Source organism: Chenopodium album, chromosome 12, assembly GCF_948465745.1.
Source record: "Chenopodium album chromosome 12, dcCheAlbu1.1, whole genome shotgun sequence".
In the NCBI taxonomy this organism is placed as follows: Eukaryota; Viridiplantae; Streptophyta; class Magnoliopsida; order Caryophyllales; family Amaranthaceae; genus Chenopodium; species Chenopodium album.
Window position 1 is genome coordinate 39,156,206 of NC_137845.1, and position 16,042 is coordinate 39,172,247.

Below are 16,042 nucleotides of genomic sequence, written 5' to 3' on the forward strand. Positions count from 1 at the left end.
TTTGTCAATGGGTTAAAGTAATGGGCGCATCGAGCAACTTTAAGGAAGAAGATTGACACTCTCGTTGATGTCATGTGTGCTGCTGGGAGATTAATAGACTACTAAGTCGGGAAGTTCCGTAAATCCAAGAATAATTCAAGTAGGACGTCCACACGCTACGATAGCCCAGCTCCGAGCTCTCCAAAGGGTTCAGAGATCGGCTCTCGAGTATCGTCCAACACCATAGATAAAGATCAAAGAAGAAGTAGAGGAGGTGATGCTCAGAAATCTACATCGACCCTCTTGCACAATACACTTCCTCGACAAATGTTGAACTGCATACTTTGTCGAGGCTCACACAAATGGTGGAAGTGCAAGCATAAGGAATAGCTTGACAAGATCTAGATGAGATTATTATCCATATCCGTACAGGAGGCCCTAAAGGAGAAAGGGAAAAACAAAGAGACAAGCAGCTATAAGGAACCCACATGTAAGATGGGTTTCATCTACCGAATGAGTCCCATGAGAATGGTAGCACCTGAGGAAGAACCAAAATTCTGATATTTATCAACAATGCGAGTGATGGAGCCAGAGAAGGAGGCAACATCGAAGAAATAAGCTCGCACTAGAGACCCTGAGAAGTGGAAGATGAAGCCCAATGAGCTGGCAACATTGAAGATACACCTCTGCCAAAACAAGAATCAGAAACACTGCTCGAAGTGGAATCTCCCAAGAGAAAAGGAGTACATTGGTCCAGCCAACCACAAAGGTCACGTGTAGGGGATCACAAAGAGAATGGATACCCAAGAGGCACCAGCCACAAGATGCAGCTCCTAAGAGGAAACTCAAAGATGAAGCTCTCAACAAGTTGTTCGAGAAGAGCCACCTCGGAGACAAGCTCCTCTGCAACAATGAAGATCCAGATTCAGAGTCAATGAGGATTCAACAAGCGAGCCGCATCAACGGCGCACTAGAGACTCAAGATAGATTAGGATTTTCAAATTTTGATTGTAATTCTTGTAAGTTGACGATGTCGTCGACAGCTAAAGTTGGGGAGGATGTTTATATGTTTTTCTAGAGTTAAGTTCATGTATTCTAAGCCTTAGATCCCATTATTATGTTACTGTCAATTCAGTGTTCACTAGAGATTCTATGCATGTACTACTTAGGCTATTTAGATGGTGAATGATTGAATGAAATCTTAAGCATTCTACCAATTGTTGTCTTGTTTTTATCCTTGTTTGTTGTTAATACTTTTATAAATATTGTGTCTTACTTGCATAGTAGCTCCCCTCCACACCAACTTGATGCACTAAGAACTCGTTGTTCAAACCCGCTTGTGACGGTGCCCGCCTTTAAGTATCAGCCGTCACAAGCCCCGACCATCCGCACTCCGTCGCCCAATTAGACGTGAGTGCTCCTGAGATTTAATTACCCACTTGTATTATTTCATGCTCACAAGCCCCCCTTCCAAAAGACTAGAGCGCGCCACACGTTCCGGTGCCTAAAATCTCGGACCGTAACACTATTGCAGAAGTGTTTACAAGGTTGGCCTTCCCAGTTTGCTTTCTGGGTAACACATGCGTTAGCACATAAAATAGAGGTCGTGTTTGGAGAAAAGCTGAAGTTGATTGTGTTAGTTGATTTTGACTAACTGATTGTGTTAACTGATTTGACTAACTTATTTTATTAACTTATTGTAAAAAAGTATTTGGTAAATAGCTGATTGTTATAAAGCTGATTGATTATATGAAATGACCAATAAACTAATTGTGGGGTAAGTAGTTCATATAGGATTTTTAATTAAATGGGGGTATAAGTGTCATTCCACTATAAGAATTGAATAAGCTAATTGAAAAAACTCTTAAATGTAGCTTTTTGAAAAAGAGCTTATTTAGTAAAATAAACTCTTTAAATAAACTTCCCACCAAATACTTTGAATTAACTTATTTAATAGTCAATAAGCTAATGTTGGTCAAATAAGATAATTTTGCTCAAATAAGCTAGTTACCAAACACACCCAAAAACTTTCTAACCCGTACATAGGTCCATCGGAGACTGTTCTACTGACCAAGTGAAGTTGCCTCAATAGAAATTTTCCCCGGGGATCAAAGATGAAATCTTTTGGCCTTTCGGACTATGTTCTACTAACTAACAGAGATTACACATCATGAAAGTATAATCTCTGATTGTTATGTAATTTATTTGATAATAATGATGATCATCACAAGTTAAAATAATCATTCTTCGAATAATTTGATTACTTGATGAATTAAGGAGTTCAACACAAATCAAGACAAATGTTTTAAGAATAAATTGCGTGATCATACATGAAAATCCCAGACAATATATTACCAGGAACCACGCCAGTAAAAGAGTGACGGGGGTGGGGTAAAAGAAACTGGAAATTTGAAGGAAATTTCATACAAATTTCATATTCAGAGCTAGAGATGTCAAAACCTAGCTCAACCAATCCAAACCGAAACCGACTTGAAAAATATCCAATTCAGATTTTGACTCACATGGACACAATGATTTAGCACAATAATGACGCCCGAAATGAAACCTACTTAAGCAGCTATAGTGTGGTTAAACATGCAGCAGGATATCAATCACAACAGCCCTCTTACATCCATGTCTTGCAGCAGAATATCACTTGCAAGTTACAACAATCTTCTCAAATTGTTCTTGACATCTCTGCTGTTATAACTATTTCAGCCAAGTTGGAAGTAGATTGGTCAATGGTAAACTCTGCATATAATCTTTAAGCTAGACAGCCTCAGTCTCGGCTCGCTCAATTATTACACCTAAGCATGATTCATGAACCCATGATCCCCTATCAAGTCTAGCCAAAACCAATGCAAAAGAATGGTTTTATTAAACCAAAGGCTTACGACCAATACCACAAACCAAAGGCTTACGACCAATACCACAAATGCTATCAATTACTCCCAATAAGGTGGGCAATCTATTCTGAACTCAAAGACTAATGGAGAATACTGATAGAAATCATAGAATTGCTAGTCTAAGATTAACTAACACACATTTAAGACCGTGCAGACAAGCATGGGCAACGAACACCATTGCTCAAGCTGAACTTCACCCCCAAACAGTATGATTGATATGAGTAAACTACATCGTAGGTTAAAACAAATTCGAAAAAAAATCCAATCAACATTACCAGAATAATATAGGATAAAGCAGATTGAATTACATAATGAAATTATTAGTAATCAACTCTAATCAAATCTGCTGAACAAATTCAATCATACAAAAAACAACATTCCAGAGCAATTAACCAAAATCAACAGATGATTAATCAAATATAAAGCCACGAATTTGATAGAATAATCAGATTAGATTAAACAAAACTACTGTATTAATGATCCCCAACAAAATCCATGAAAACATATGCAATTATAAAAAGGAAATGACGGAGAAAAACATATCCATGCTCAAAATTATCAAAATATAACATAATTTTTCTGCAAAATTCATCCATCAAAACCCTAATCATAACATTTTCCTCATTAAAAACCAAAATCAAGGATTCCATCAAAAATCAAAATTACCCAAATTAAAAAAATAAAAACCCTTAATTCTCTGGAATCTCAACCTCATCATCAGCAATCTCCTGTTGCAAATCCTTAGGATCTTTACCATCAACAGTACACCCAACAGAAACACAAGTCCCCAAAATCTCCTTCACTGTACCCTTCAATTCCTTCGCCATAGATCTAGGCTTCATAATCTTAGCAATCTCAATAACATCATCAAGAGAAATATTACCAGTATGCTTGATATTCTTCACCTTCTTCCTGTCTCTTTCGGGCTCCTTCAACGCCTTGATAACCAACGCAGCAGCAGAAGGAACAACAGTAACCTTAGCTTGACGATTCTGAACAGTAAGCTTGACCGTAACACGAAGACCCTTCCAATCTTTAGCAGTTTCCTTGGCAATGTCTTCTCCGATTTTCTTCGGGGAAAGACCGAGTGGTCCGATTTTGGGGGCGAGTGAACTCGCAGCTCCGACTTCGCCTCCGGTGACTCGGACGAAGACGTCGACGACTTGGGATGGGTCGAGCTTCGGCGGCATTTTGGAGAGAGAGTGGGAGGGAGGGACGGCGGAGGAAGGAGAGAGAAAGTGGGTGTGAAAATGGGGGTTGGGCGGAAATAGGGTAAAGTGTGCGAATTAGGGTTTTTAAGAGGGGTGTTTATAGGGTTAGGGTTTTGGTTATTGATTCATTTTGTTGGGCTTTTTTACTGAATGTGTGGATTTTATTTTATTTTTTTCCTGGGGGGTATGGGCTACGTATGTACAATTTGACGACGGTGTTCATTATGGAGTACCGTACCCTTTTTTTTTAATCCAATTTTGATGAGGTGTCAATGGGTCGGTCGGATCAATGAGTGTAAATGAATCAAGCCGAGTCTAGTTCTACTATGTTCATGTTTAAGTTATTTTGATTTAAATGAGTTCGAGTTTTATTTTGAAATATGGTTAATTGGTGACAATATATAAATAATTGAACAATAATGAGCTATTTCATGAACATAAATAAAGAAACTAGTTCATCAACATAAATAAATGAGTAGTTCGTGAAATTATTTAAGGTAAATTCTCAATAGTAGACCTCTATTTTTGCTTATTTTCAATAGTACCCAATTTTTATTACGATTATCTTTGGTAGCCATATAATTTTATAAATTTTCAACCGTAGCCTTATTAAGCCTAAATCCGTTAAATAGCCGTTAATCTTTATATCTCTATTTAACCATTTTCTTTCTCATTCCCTTATCTTTGATGGCTGCCAGGCGCCTGCCACCACGCACTAACCCCAAAACCCTCGACCAGCAACACCTTCCACCACAACAAACCACCCCCTCTCCATCCCCTCCACTGCAACCTCCTCCGAAATCGGCCATTGTCAACTCCAAACCCCACTCAAAACGCCCTCCACCCACAAAAACCACAACCCACCAAAACCTCACCCACGAAAAATCCCCCCACGAAACCAGCTGGCCACCCACCAAAACCCCACCCAAGAAACCCCCAACCCACGAAAACACCATCCGCCAAAACCTCGCCCACGAAAAACACTCAATTTCCCACGAAACCAATCACCCATCAAAACCCCACCCCAAGAATCGATTATTTCTAGTGCTAGAATTAGGGTGTGGCTTTGATGTTAAATTATCCAATAATGGTGCTAAACTGCTAATCCATGAGGAGGAGAGAGAATCAAGAACCCAAATTTTTTATTGAAGAGGAAAGAGGGGAATGAAAATGAAGGGGGATTGCTGTGGGTACTAACTACAAGCACTACCTTTTTTTTTTTTTTTTTTTTTTGGATAAAGTAAACCTTAGTTTCTTAGTTATGTTAGATTTAACGGAATTTTAACAAAAAAATATCAGTAAGGTTACGGTTGAGAATTTATAAAAGTATATGGCTACCAAAGATAATCGAAATAAAAATTGGCTACCGTTGGAAATAAGCAAAAGTAGAAGGCTATCATTGAGAATTTCCCATTATTTAAATAAGCATATCTATTATTTGTTCAAACTCATATTAAACGAGCTTCAAAATTTGCTCAAGATCGACTCATTTTTTAAATAAGCTTTATTATTTGTTCAAGCTCGGCTCATTTTCTAAACGCACTTCAATATTTGTTCAAGCTTGAGTCATTTTCAAAAGTGTTTCAAAATTTGTTTAAATTCGATTCTTTTACTAAATAAACAAACATGTACAAGCTTCAATTAAGCTCGAGCCTAAATAGTTTATTGAGTCTTAGTTCATTAGCACCCTTACTCGGGTCTAGTCACATCTAGTCTAGTTTGAATTTGAGTCATACTAAATTGTTCGCGTCATTTCAAATCGGGACAAGTATCAAAGGAAGGTCGATAGGAAGGGAAAGGAAGGTGTATCCTAACAAAATTGGTTCACCCTATGCTCCAATTTCAAAAAACAAAAAACAAAAGTCGTACACTCGTACTAAATTATTTCCTTGGTCAACAAAAATAGCCCGATATTGGCATTTTTGGGCTGAACATTTTATTCCCAGTCCTAGAACAATCCAAAGCATCGCATGAAACTTGAAACTCTTTTTTGCTCCCTTATTTCAATGATGGTTTGTTCCCAACCGAAAAAAGGAAAAACAAACCAAACCAATCCAAAAGGGCCAATAAGTAAAATCATCATCCCTGACGATCAGTGAGTTAGGGGAGATGATAGAACATACAATTTCTTTCAAAAGACCAAGTTCAATACGTATAATACGATGTATTAAGCAGAGATTTGAAAATCTATAAATGAACTTTTCATATATCAGTAAATTGTCAAAACCGCCGATAGATCATATGATTCATATCAAGCATTGGACCTGATGGGCATTCAAATGATCGATGACCACGGCCACCACAGGCACCACACATAATCATGTACATGCATTGATGACTTATGTGTCCTGGACGTCCACAATTTTGACAGAAGATATCATACAATTGACCCCCAGCAATGGGCGGAGGAATAGGTGGTGGGCCACCAAGCATGGGTGGAGGGCCCCTAAACATCAATGGTGGTGGATATGGTGGCGGAAAAGTTAGATTAGGACAATAGCGGGCCATATGTCCAGTCAAATAGCAGGAGTTGCAAATAGGCTCATTGAGACAGTCACGAGCAAGGTGGCCAGGTTTTCGGCACTTGTTGCATGCTTTTTCATTCATACAGTCTGCTGTCAAATGGCCTGGCTGGAAACAATTGCTGCAAACTCTTGGATTGCTTGATTTAGGACACTCTCGGGCCAGATGACCCATCTTCCCACAGGAGTGGCAAATAGGTTGATTCTTGCATTCGGTAGATAGATGACCTGGTTCTTTGCAGTTCCAACACATTGTTTTTGAGTTACAGTCAGCAGCCATGTGCCTAAAAGCCATGAAAATTACTATTAACCAAGTGGAGCTTTATAATGATAAGCCAGAGTGCCAGAAAAATAAAAAAGTTCCACAGGTTAGTGCAACATATATCATGCATTTATATGCATATATCCATTAGCACGAAACCCTATCACCGAGAAGCTTACACCCACAATTGTACTTGAGATGATTCAACAATTTTCCAAATCAATTAATCAAAGCCTTAATCCATGAGTGGGATCGGCTACACGAACCAAAAGTGATTATTCCGTATAACATAAAAAAACCGAGTGGAGATTTAAGGGGCCAGATTTAAAATTTTACAGAATATTAATAAGCTAATTCCTGTCTCAGTTAAAAGTTAACATAAGAGAAAGGCACAAAGATAAAGAGAAAACAGATTAAAAGAGAGTGTGCGGATGCCAGATGGGCATTGAGCCCAACTTCAGAGAAAAAGTAAAGGAAACTTATTTAGGCTACAAAGAGATAAAAGGAGTACTATAAGTTGTACTTGTATGCTATAACTGGCAGACAATATAAGTATTATCTGTTATATATATTTTCGGAAAGATAGAGCGTAAATATCATGTTTCTTTATTAAACCAAGTACAATCCCGTAACAATTCCTATTAGAGACAGCAGTGGCTTTGATATTGTCCTGGTTTCAAACTTCCAAAACTTTGTGGAATCACCATCAAATAGACAGACACCAATAAGACAATGCTGCTTTCTAAGTGTAACGTTAACTTCACATCAAATGATACAAAATGCACAGGCATCTTCTTCACAACTCAGAAGGCTTAAAGGGCTCGACCAACAGATCACAGAAGCATGCCTAGCGGAACTTAATGCGCTCAGACAGGACTAACATTTACCAACATGACTTAGCTTATGAATTCCAAGCATTGCTTATCCTCAGGCCAAATCTAATTTGGGAACTCAAAATTTTGCCCTTCAACAATGGGAAGGTTGATATCAGAAATGAAATATATCAAAAATTAGAAAAAAAATCAGAAAATAGGGGAAAACAAAACATTCATTTTCCTGACTTAAGAATGTCAGCGAAACAGCCTTTTAGAAAAACATTCCATCAAATATAAAAGACATTTATGCTATTCATATATGTCCCACAACGACTAGATGCTTATTTCATTGAATTAGTGCAATGATAAGACATGGCAAGCAGCTCAGTAATTTTATTATTCAAAAGCAACACAAGTAGGGCCAGTAAGCACAGTGAAATTCAGGGAAAGTAAACATTAAAAAATTATGGGAGGGAGAGAACGGACGGGAAAGTTCAGGAAGAGAGATACGAGAAGGGACAATTCTCCAGTTGGTCCAAGAGGCTGAAATATGAAAATCAAGCCACTATCGTCCAGTGAAATTTTAACGGAAATCAAGTGCACCACTGCCACATGATGTGCTGCTGCCGTGGTGGGTGAAGGCAAAGAAGAGGAGCTGTTAAAGAGAGGAGCTATGAAGAGTGAAGAGAAAGAAAACTCGGGCCAGATAAGAACGCAAAATTGTGAATTTTATATCTTTTCTTGATCAAATTTCTATTTTCTTGTGTGTGTGTGTGTGTGTGTTTTATACCTTTATTTCTTTATTCTTCTGTGTGTGTGTGCAGGTGTGTGACTTTTATACCCTTATTTCTTTTTTCATGTGTGTGTGTAAATGAATGAGAACCAACTCTAAAATCCTATGTCAGCGCTTTGTAGCTCAACTCGAGAATCTAGCACAGCGAATTATTTCCTACGTTCTTAATTACGTGACCTGTATTCCTTTCTCGGAGTTTCTTATTACTTGACCTGTTTCCTGTTTCAACAACATTAACCCACAATATCCTTATCACCTTCCCTCCTCTCTCACCTCAAGTCCTCAATCACTCATCAAGACCCATAGTTCTTCACAGATTACCAACAGAACCTCCCCCCCCCCCCCCCCTCTCCAAGTTATCCATGGCAACTACCGTCACCACCACCCTTATTATTGAAACACCACCAAACATTAATCACCACACTTATCTCTCATCTTCACCGGCAAAGCCCTCCAAGGCCTCCACCCTTCTCCCCTCACACCCTCTCTTGTCACCTTTGCACCGTCGCCATCGCCATCAATAGTAGAAGTTCTCAAAGTTTATCAAACCCAAGGCCATGGTGGTCGAATTTGGCCAGCTATCTCAAATCTGAAACCATCATAACCAAATTCGACCTAGAAGCTCTCGATTTCTTAAAACTTTGCTCTTACATGACGGTGGTTGGTGGAGAGTGGGTATTTTCAATTTCCTCTCGTATGTTTACTTTGGTGGTGGTATGGACTGTGGTGAGAAATATGACAACGTATTGGAGCAGTAGTACCGGTGAGATGATTGGTCTTGCTGCATCGTCGATGTCTAATTTGATAGTGGTTGTTGGAGGGTGGGTCTAGTCTCTCTCCTCTTGATTCTCTACTTCGGCGGTGAAGGGATGCGCTACTTTTCAGTGGTCTGGATGGTGGCGGACCTGGCAGTGTAGGTGGCTATGGTGGTGATGTCGGTAGTTGGAAGGGGGGTAGGGGGTTAGTTGGCAGGGGTAAATTTGTCTTTTGACATTATTTTCCACCCTTCCTTGATATATGTGCCTAAATCTAACGGGCCATATTTACATACAAACGCGTTCTCATTACTAACATTTATTACCACCCTCAAAAACAGGGCATAAACCCTATAGCAAAAGTTTATCTACACTCCATTTATCATATCAAAACTTTGCAAGTCCCCACTACTTTAGAATGGTTGACAGTATCCAGCAACTGATCTCATAACTAGCAAAAAAGAATATGGGCAACAAGGTGAATACAAACATTGTCGCGTTCATCCAGAACTTTTTAGTTATGTACAATACACCTCATCTCCCAAATGAAACAAATAATGGTGATTTCAGCATAGATTTATAAAGCATTGAATAACTGATTCTCTCTTGGGAATTTTATTGAAGTTTTACTTCTAGTCGCTGAATTGGCCATAAGCAGGAAAACTGAATATATGGTTCAAAGAATTAAAAAAAAACTGTGCACAAACTACAAAATAACTGATCAAGGTCAGCAGAAAGTAAACAGAAGGCAACATAAGCTGTCAAACTATTCAATCCTTTCAAACACATACACAATAACCATAAGACTAAATTGTAAGTGAATCATCACACTCACTTTTCTCATAGCAGCAATCCAAAGAACATTTCTCTCCAGCATTTCTTTTTGTCTGAGTTGTATCTATAACTGACTGAATCAAAGTTTACTGAGTACTCCTATCATTTCCTATGGTAATAATAATAACCAAACAAAAACTTATTGCCAAGACTAAGACTATGTCGCCTGATAAGTGTGAAAACTAATCTGCAACAGGAGTATTTATCAGAAAATACCCATCTCAGGGGCTAACATTGCCAACTGTTTTATTAGCAACCCTAGTATCCACCATAAAACTGAAAAGATGTTCATCAGCCCTTTGAATTATAGTTCTGGACTTCTGGCCTACCCCATGCAGTGATTAGCCTAATTATACATAAATTGGTTTCCTTCCCAAAACAGAACCTTTAAGAGCTCTAACAACAATTCCAGGAATCAAAATACTGATCATGGTCTGATTGCTTACTAAGCATATGACTTCAGGGTTTTGTTAAATCTAGACAGATCAGTCAACAAACTTTCAAAAAGGATCATTTCCCTCCACACCATAAAGTCAAGTCAGGGTTCTGATTAAGTGCGGGAGGCATTATTCACCACAGGTAGACACAGAGTTTCCAGGAATTAAGTCAAAACTAATCCTCCCCTAGCCCTCTCCCTCTTCCTGTTGAATAAGGACATATCACAAATATTTTTACAATGATTTTTGCAAAGATAATCCCACACTCAGTTAAAGCAGAATAAAACAAATGACCAAGGTAGCCTTATTAGATAAATTGAACTCATTATGCAACAAAGGTTCATATACTTACCCAGGTTGCCCACAGTTGTTGCACACAGAATCATTTGGGCATTCTTTAGCAAAATGCCCAGGCCGCTTACAGTTCTTACATAGATAACTTTGCCTGGAAAAGTAATTTATATTAATAGCAGTAATTAGTAATGGTGGAATAAAAACAAGGATAGGAAAAAAAAATTAAGTCATCAGCAGAGAGCTCATCTGAGAAAAAAGACTTAAAAATAATCCTAAAAAGTTGGAAAGACATACAAGTAATTAGCACACAGTTTATCAACCAAAATGAGATTTTTAAATATGTATTACGAATATTGGGAACAGTAGAAAACAAAACAAATATCCCACATGATATACAGGTTGAAAATTGTTAATGATAATTTAAGAAATATCAGACACAAAGAAAATGTCAATTTAGCATTTTATACAAATTTTAGAGTAAAAGTAAAGGTAAAAGGTAATAAAGAAAGATACATGCAATATGATTATAATAGCTTTTATTAGCCATGTAAATATAATATAAGTTTAACTATTATACATGCAATATGATTATAATATTTAACCATAAGATTTGGTAGAAGAAAACTTTGGAACTATAATACTTCATCCATTTCTAATATATAAAGCAACATTTAACTTGTATATACCCACTTTAGGAAAACATATATCTCCTTTCACACTAACCATACTCAATATACTTTTACATGTTTATGCTTGTTGATTTAGAAATACCCAACATCTAAAATTGTGTGCACTCCCCCATGTTGCAAGACTTGCAGCACTAGAAGAGCAGAGGAAAGATATTCTGTTCAAGAAGTCAAATAAGCTTGATCAAAGATTCGAATGAAAAACCAAATCAAAGAAGAAAATGGCCTTTTTTCAATAACTTGGGGCTTTAAGTAATCAATGCATTTAAATAGCCCAAACATAAATTAGGTAAATAATTGTTGTGAACCATGCCTAGAGCAATTTATGAGCTAGCTTTCAAAGACAATTCTCCAAATATAGTATGATTATAACTAAATTCTTCAACAATAAATAAAAGGCAAACTCCCTTTGTACCAAAATAAAAGTCCCATTCACCTAAAATCCTTTCCTAAATAAGTCATATTTCACCTTTATTCACCTTTAATCAACCAAACCCTCAATCTTTTTTTTAATCACCTTCCTAAAAACTTGCGCTAAAGGCAAATAAGACTTAAGACCTTTATTTAGGGATGGAGGGAGTAGTTAATATGTAAAACAAAAAGTCCAATTGCCATAGAAACAATACATCATTATACTAGTTTTACTGATTTATTTACAATACATCAAATTATCTTATATTATCAAACAATTACTGTACATGAAAATCAGCTTTTCCACTACCAAAGAAAAAAAAAATAGGGAGATTAGCCTATGCACATAGCTGAGATATAGGCATATAGCAATTTAATAATAACAATAACAGTAACAGTAGCAATAATATTAAGCAACATAAATTAAGCCAACCAAACAAATGTTTGTTCTTAAAATGAAATATATTTCAGGGACATTAAAGCAATTTGAGTTTCAACCATAGTTACCTAGCTCGCTAATATGAGATAGGGTACGAGTCCACAATTTGCTTCCTAATATGTTAAATTAGGCAAGGAATGTACCACTTTCATGTTATAATTCGCTTTTTTCAGTTAACGGTCTGCCCGCGGGGGGTTTTTTTTTGGGGGGGGGGGGGGGGGGGGGGAGGGGTACTTTTTTAATTTGCCATAAAAAAGCTTATGCACAATTACTTTCAAAACTTCAACATTGTCAATTTAGACCTTTACTTAAACTCTCATTCAATTTCAAGCACTCTCCTAAAAAATCCACCACAAACCACTCCCCTCCAATCATGAGTAACTTTTGAAAAATGAAGTGCTGACAAATGATGATATGAATTTATGATAGTTTATACATCATACAGAAATAATGATGATAAACTGACAATGTCACAATGGGTAAAATCTTTGATTGCCTCACCCCCTAAACTTTGCATGTTCTCTGTCCTATATCTTATAACTCTATTGATCTTTGATCCCTCTTCAATTAGTGTACTTGGATTTAACAAATGTGAAAATTCTTCCAATCATCCAAACATTTGTGACATGGAAATGAATAAATTTACATTCCAGAACAATTAGTAATTCTAATAATCAACTCTATGTTCCAAAATGAAACCTCAAGGTACTTCAATCTTTTCCACTCTGCTTCAGGCTGTAAATTTTACTGCCCCTTCGATTCTAATCAAGTCAGCATATTAAACTTACGGCCTGTTTGGTATGTGGCCATAATGATGGTAATAGAAATGAATTTGTATTTAAAATTGTAAGGAAAATCAAGGTTCATGACCATGATAATGCTAGCTTACCCCAAAATGACCATTTTCCTTTAGAAATTTTCATTTCAACCTAATACCTCCTCTTAAGTGGTAATGGATGGCAATTGAAAAAAATAATGAAGAACACATGCCGGATGTTGAAATTGCATTACCATGGAGATAACAATGTTAATTTCACTCCTAACTTACACTTAAAATTCATTCCAATTATGACACTTAAAATTCATTTCAATTACCACCATTTATTACCGGCTACCAAACGGGCCGTTAGTATAGTCCTTACAAACACTAAATCAGAAGTTGACAATCCATATATGTTGATAACTTCTAAAAATGATCAAAGTAACAGCCAAAAGTATCTGTTGTGTAGAAAATCACAAAGTACGCTAAAAAACATCAAATTTAACCTCCTGGTTCTTCTCTTCCACTGCTCCTAATTTGCCTTTGTTTCCACAAATGAAAAATAAATGGGGACAAAACAAAAAAAAACCTTTGGGAAGTTATCCCCTGAAGAAATGCCCTAGCTGATCATTATTCAAAAAACACTAAGATCCACCACTGAAAACAACCATCAGACTACCGACCAAGACATAAAGGTAACTGAAGAGTGAAGCCCCAGCAACATTGAATGACAGCAGCTACATCTAGTGAACACATCATAGCTCAGTCCTTCTAAACTATAATAGCAACAAATATGCTACTGCTTTAGCCAAGGCCAATTTCATTCACGCTTAACGCTGCCATTTTCAGGAGACTTTATCATATAGACCTCATACTAATTAAAGTTGCTGATGATTTCTCCATACCAACCGGAGGGGCTTGTAAACTACATACAATGGCTGTCACAGAGTCACTTATCATGAGGAGGTGAGAAAACTTTAGAGAGGAGCCTAAAGTATGTCCCTAACCCCCTACCCCTCCCCCTCTTTTATCTTGCTTAGATAGCATAGCAGGTAATCTGTATAGCATATGCTCCTTCATTCCCAAATAAGTTCAAGTTTTCAGAATTTCAAAAGAAAAAGTTCTCTATAGTCACTTATGGGGACGGACAAAGCATCTCAAAATTGTAATGCCACCATTGAAAATTGGGTACAAAGGGTGGTTCCACATTTTATTAATTTCTTCTAAACAAGACACATCATGTAATTGAGAGATGTAAGCATTGCATCCATAGCATGCACGGATGCACCAGCCATGAATGCAAGACATCAAATTAAAAAAGAAAGCATGCTATGCATATCATATGTGTGTCCCAAAACCTGATCTCATGATACAGTAAGGAAAAAAAACAAACAAACATGACATTAGCACATGATGCATATCATAGACACTCAATTCAAATGTCAATTCTCATGTACCTCGACGTAACAAGCATACTTTACTTGAAAAATTAATTATGCAGCTCTATATAAGTCTCAAGATATAAACAATTCTATATATCTAATTTTAGAACAAGTTCGACAATGACATTTAAAATACATATGCATGTGTACACACGTATAACACAAGCTAGCCTCCATCCCACCCCCTCCTCCCCTCCAAAAAAAATAAAAAATAAAAATTTAAGAGAGGTTACCTAAAACCTCTACGATCCTTTTGGTATGGAGCATATGATGGCCGCTCTCTGTTCCGGAAAATTCTACCCCCTGAATCTCTGTTTGCATCCATAATGCGCCAAGACTAAAATCTAGTCAAAATAATTAATAAACATGGATTAGAACCGATTTCTATGCTTATTAAATGAAGTATTAAATACTGTTTATAAATATAATAAACGTTTTTTTTAAATAAGACCTGGGATAGATTTGTAGTGACTCACAAAAGCGGTCTAGTAAGGCGGTCTTACACAAATGTTTCTCTTAGTATTCTCACAGCCAAGGCTAAGAAGTCCGATTTCATAGTTCAATCCTAGAAAGGTTCTGCAATACATTAGCAACCAAATTTGATTCAACTATCAAATTAGGATTGAAAAATCACATAATTTTAAAGAGAATGGCACATTTGATTCAATTATCAAATTAGGCTCGAAAATTCACATAATTTTAGAAAAAAAAAGGCACATTTGATTCAATTATCAGATTAGTCTCGTAAAATCACATAATTTTAAGGAGAAAAGGCAAATTTGATTCAATTATCAAATTAGGCTCCAAAAATCACATCATGTTAGGGAGAAAAAGGCATATTTGATTCAATTATCAAATTAGGCTCATAATTTTCTTCTCAAGCAACATAATCGCTCTTGATCTTTCAGAACTCTTAGTAATTAGAACCAATAGTCCAATTCGAACCCTAAATTTACCATACTGATACCAACAATTAAATTAAATTAGATCAACAATAAACCCTAGATTGTGAAATTGATATTCGATGATTGCAAAAAGGAACAAAAACTTACCTCAGAAGCTGCTTTAATGGAGGATAGAGATATCAATGGAGAACGTGGAGTGCGCTTCAATGGGAAATTGAAAGAGAGGAGGAAGACAGTTGGTCTACGTTCATCGGTTTTTTATTTTTTTTTTTATTTTTTAACCATACTTGTATACCTGGCAAACTAGCCAGGTTCGGGACGAGTCATTTTGGGTTTTGGGTCGATTTTGGGTCAACAATTAATCGGGTTAAGTTAAACTCGGGTCGGATTATTTTGGATTGAGTCAAGTTGGATCGGGTTAATTTTCGAGCCTACACGTCGGGCCTAGGGATGGCAATTGGGCGGCGTGGGTGCGGATACCCCCTCCCCCATACCTGCACCCGCCAAAATATTTTACACCCATCATCTAAAATTTCAACACCCACACCCGCCTAAGCATTTAGAAACCTAAACTCATACCTGCTCCGCCAC

At 37.0% G+C, this 16,042-nt stretch overlaps 2 protein-coding genes across 9 annotated transcripts; both read right to left on the bottom strand.

Moving 5' to 3' along the window:
- Positions 1 to 3,340: 3,340 nt before the first annotated feature.
- On the bottom strand, positions 3,341 to 4,151 carry LOC145570511 (large ribosomal subunit protein uL11z). The gene has a single exon (XM_081629626.1). The coding sequence runs from the start codon at positions 4,073 to 4,075 to the stop codon at positions 3,575 to 3,577; it is 501 nt and encodes a 166-aa protein (XP_081485752.1). The 5' UTR covers positions 4,076 to 4,151; the 3' UTR covers positions 3,341 to 3,574.
- A 1,895-nt stretch (positions 4,152 to 6,046) lies between these two features.
- On the bottom strand, positions 6,047 to 15,729 carry LOC145572373 (uncharacterized). Of its 8 annotated transcripts, none has more exons than XM_081631346.1 (5): positions 15,599 to 15,729; positions 15,050 to 15,122; positions 14,780 to 14,883; positions 10,867 to 10,959; positions 6,047 to 6,902 (listed from the first exon to the last, which is right to left on the bottom strand). In XM_081631346.1, exons 3-5 carry the CDS (start codon positions 14,869 to 14,871, stop codon positions 6,317 to 6,319), a joined length of 771 nt encoding a protein of 256 aa, XP_081487472.1. In that variant the 5' UTR covers positions 14,872 to 14,883; positions 15,050 to 15,122; positions 15,599 to 15,729; the 3' UTR covers positions 6,047 to 6,316. The 8 variants fall into 8 exon arrangements, with proteins under 8 accessions (XP_081487472.1, XP_081487473.1, XP_081487469.1 ...); XM_081631347.1 differs by having other exon boundaries at positions 15,050 to 15,111; positions 15,599 to 15,723; XM_081631343.1 differs by having other exon boundaries at positions 6,048 to 6,902; positions 14,780 to 14,890.
- Positions 15,730 to 16,042: the final 313 nt, after the last annotated feature.

Bases quoted from the DNA above. Each gene is read 5' to 3' on its own strand.
- LOC145570511 (XM_081629626.1), bottom strand. From the start codon at position 4,075: ATGCCGCCGAAGCTCGACCCATCCCAAGTCGTCGACGTCTTCGTCCGA.
- LOC145572373 (XM_081631346.1), bottom strand. From the start codon at position 14,871: ATGGATGCAAACAGAGATTCAGGGGGTAGAATTTTCCGGAACAGAGAG. The intron at 10,960-14,779 runs GTAACCTCTCTT...TTACTTTTCCAG, and splicing joins AAGGATCGTAGAGGTTTTAG to GCAAAGTTATCTATGTAAGA. The intron at 6,903-10,866 runs GTAAGTATATGA...CATGGCTTTTAG, and splicing joins AACAACTGTGGGCAACCTGG to GCACATGGCTGCTGACTGTA.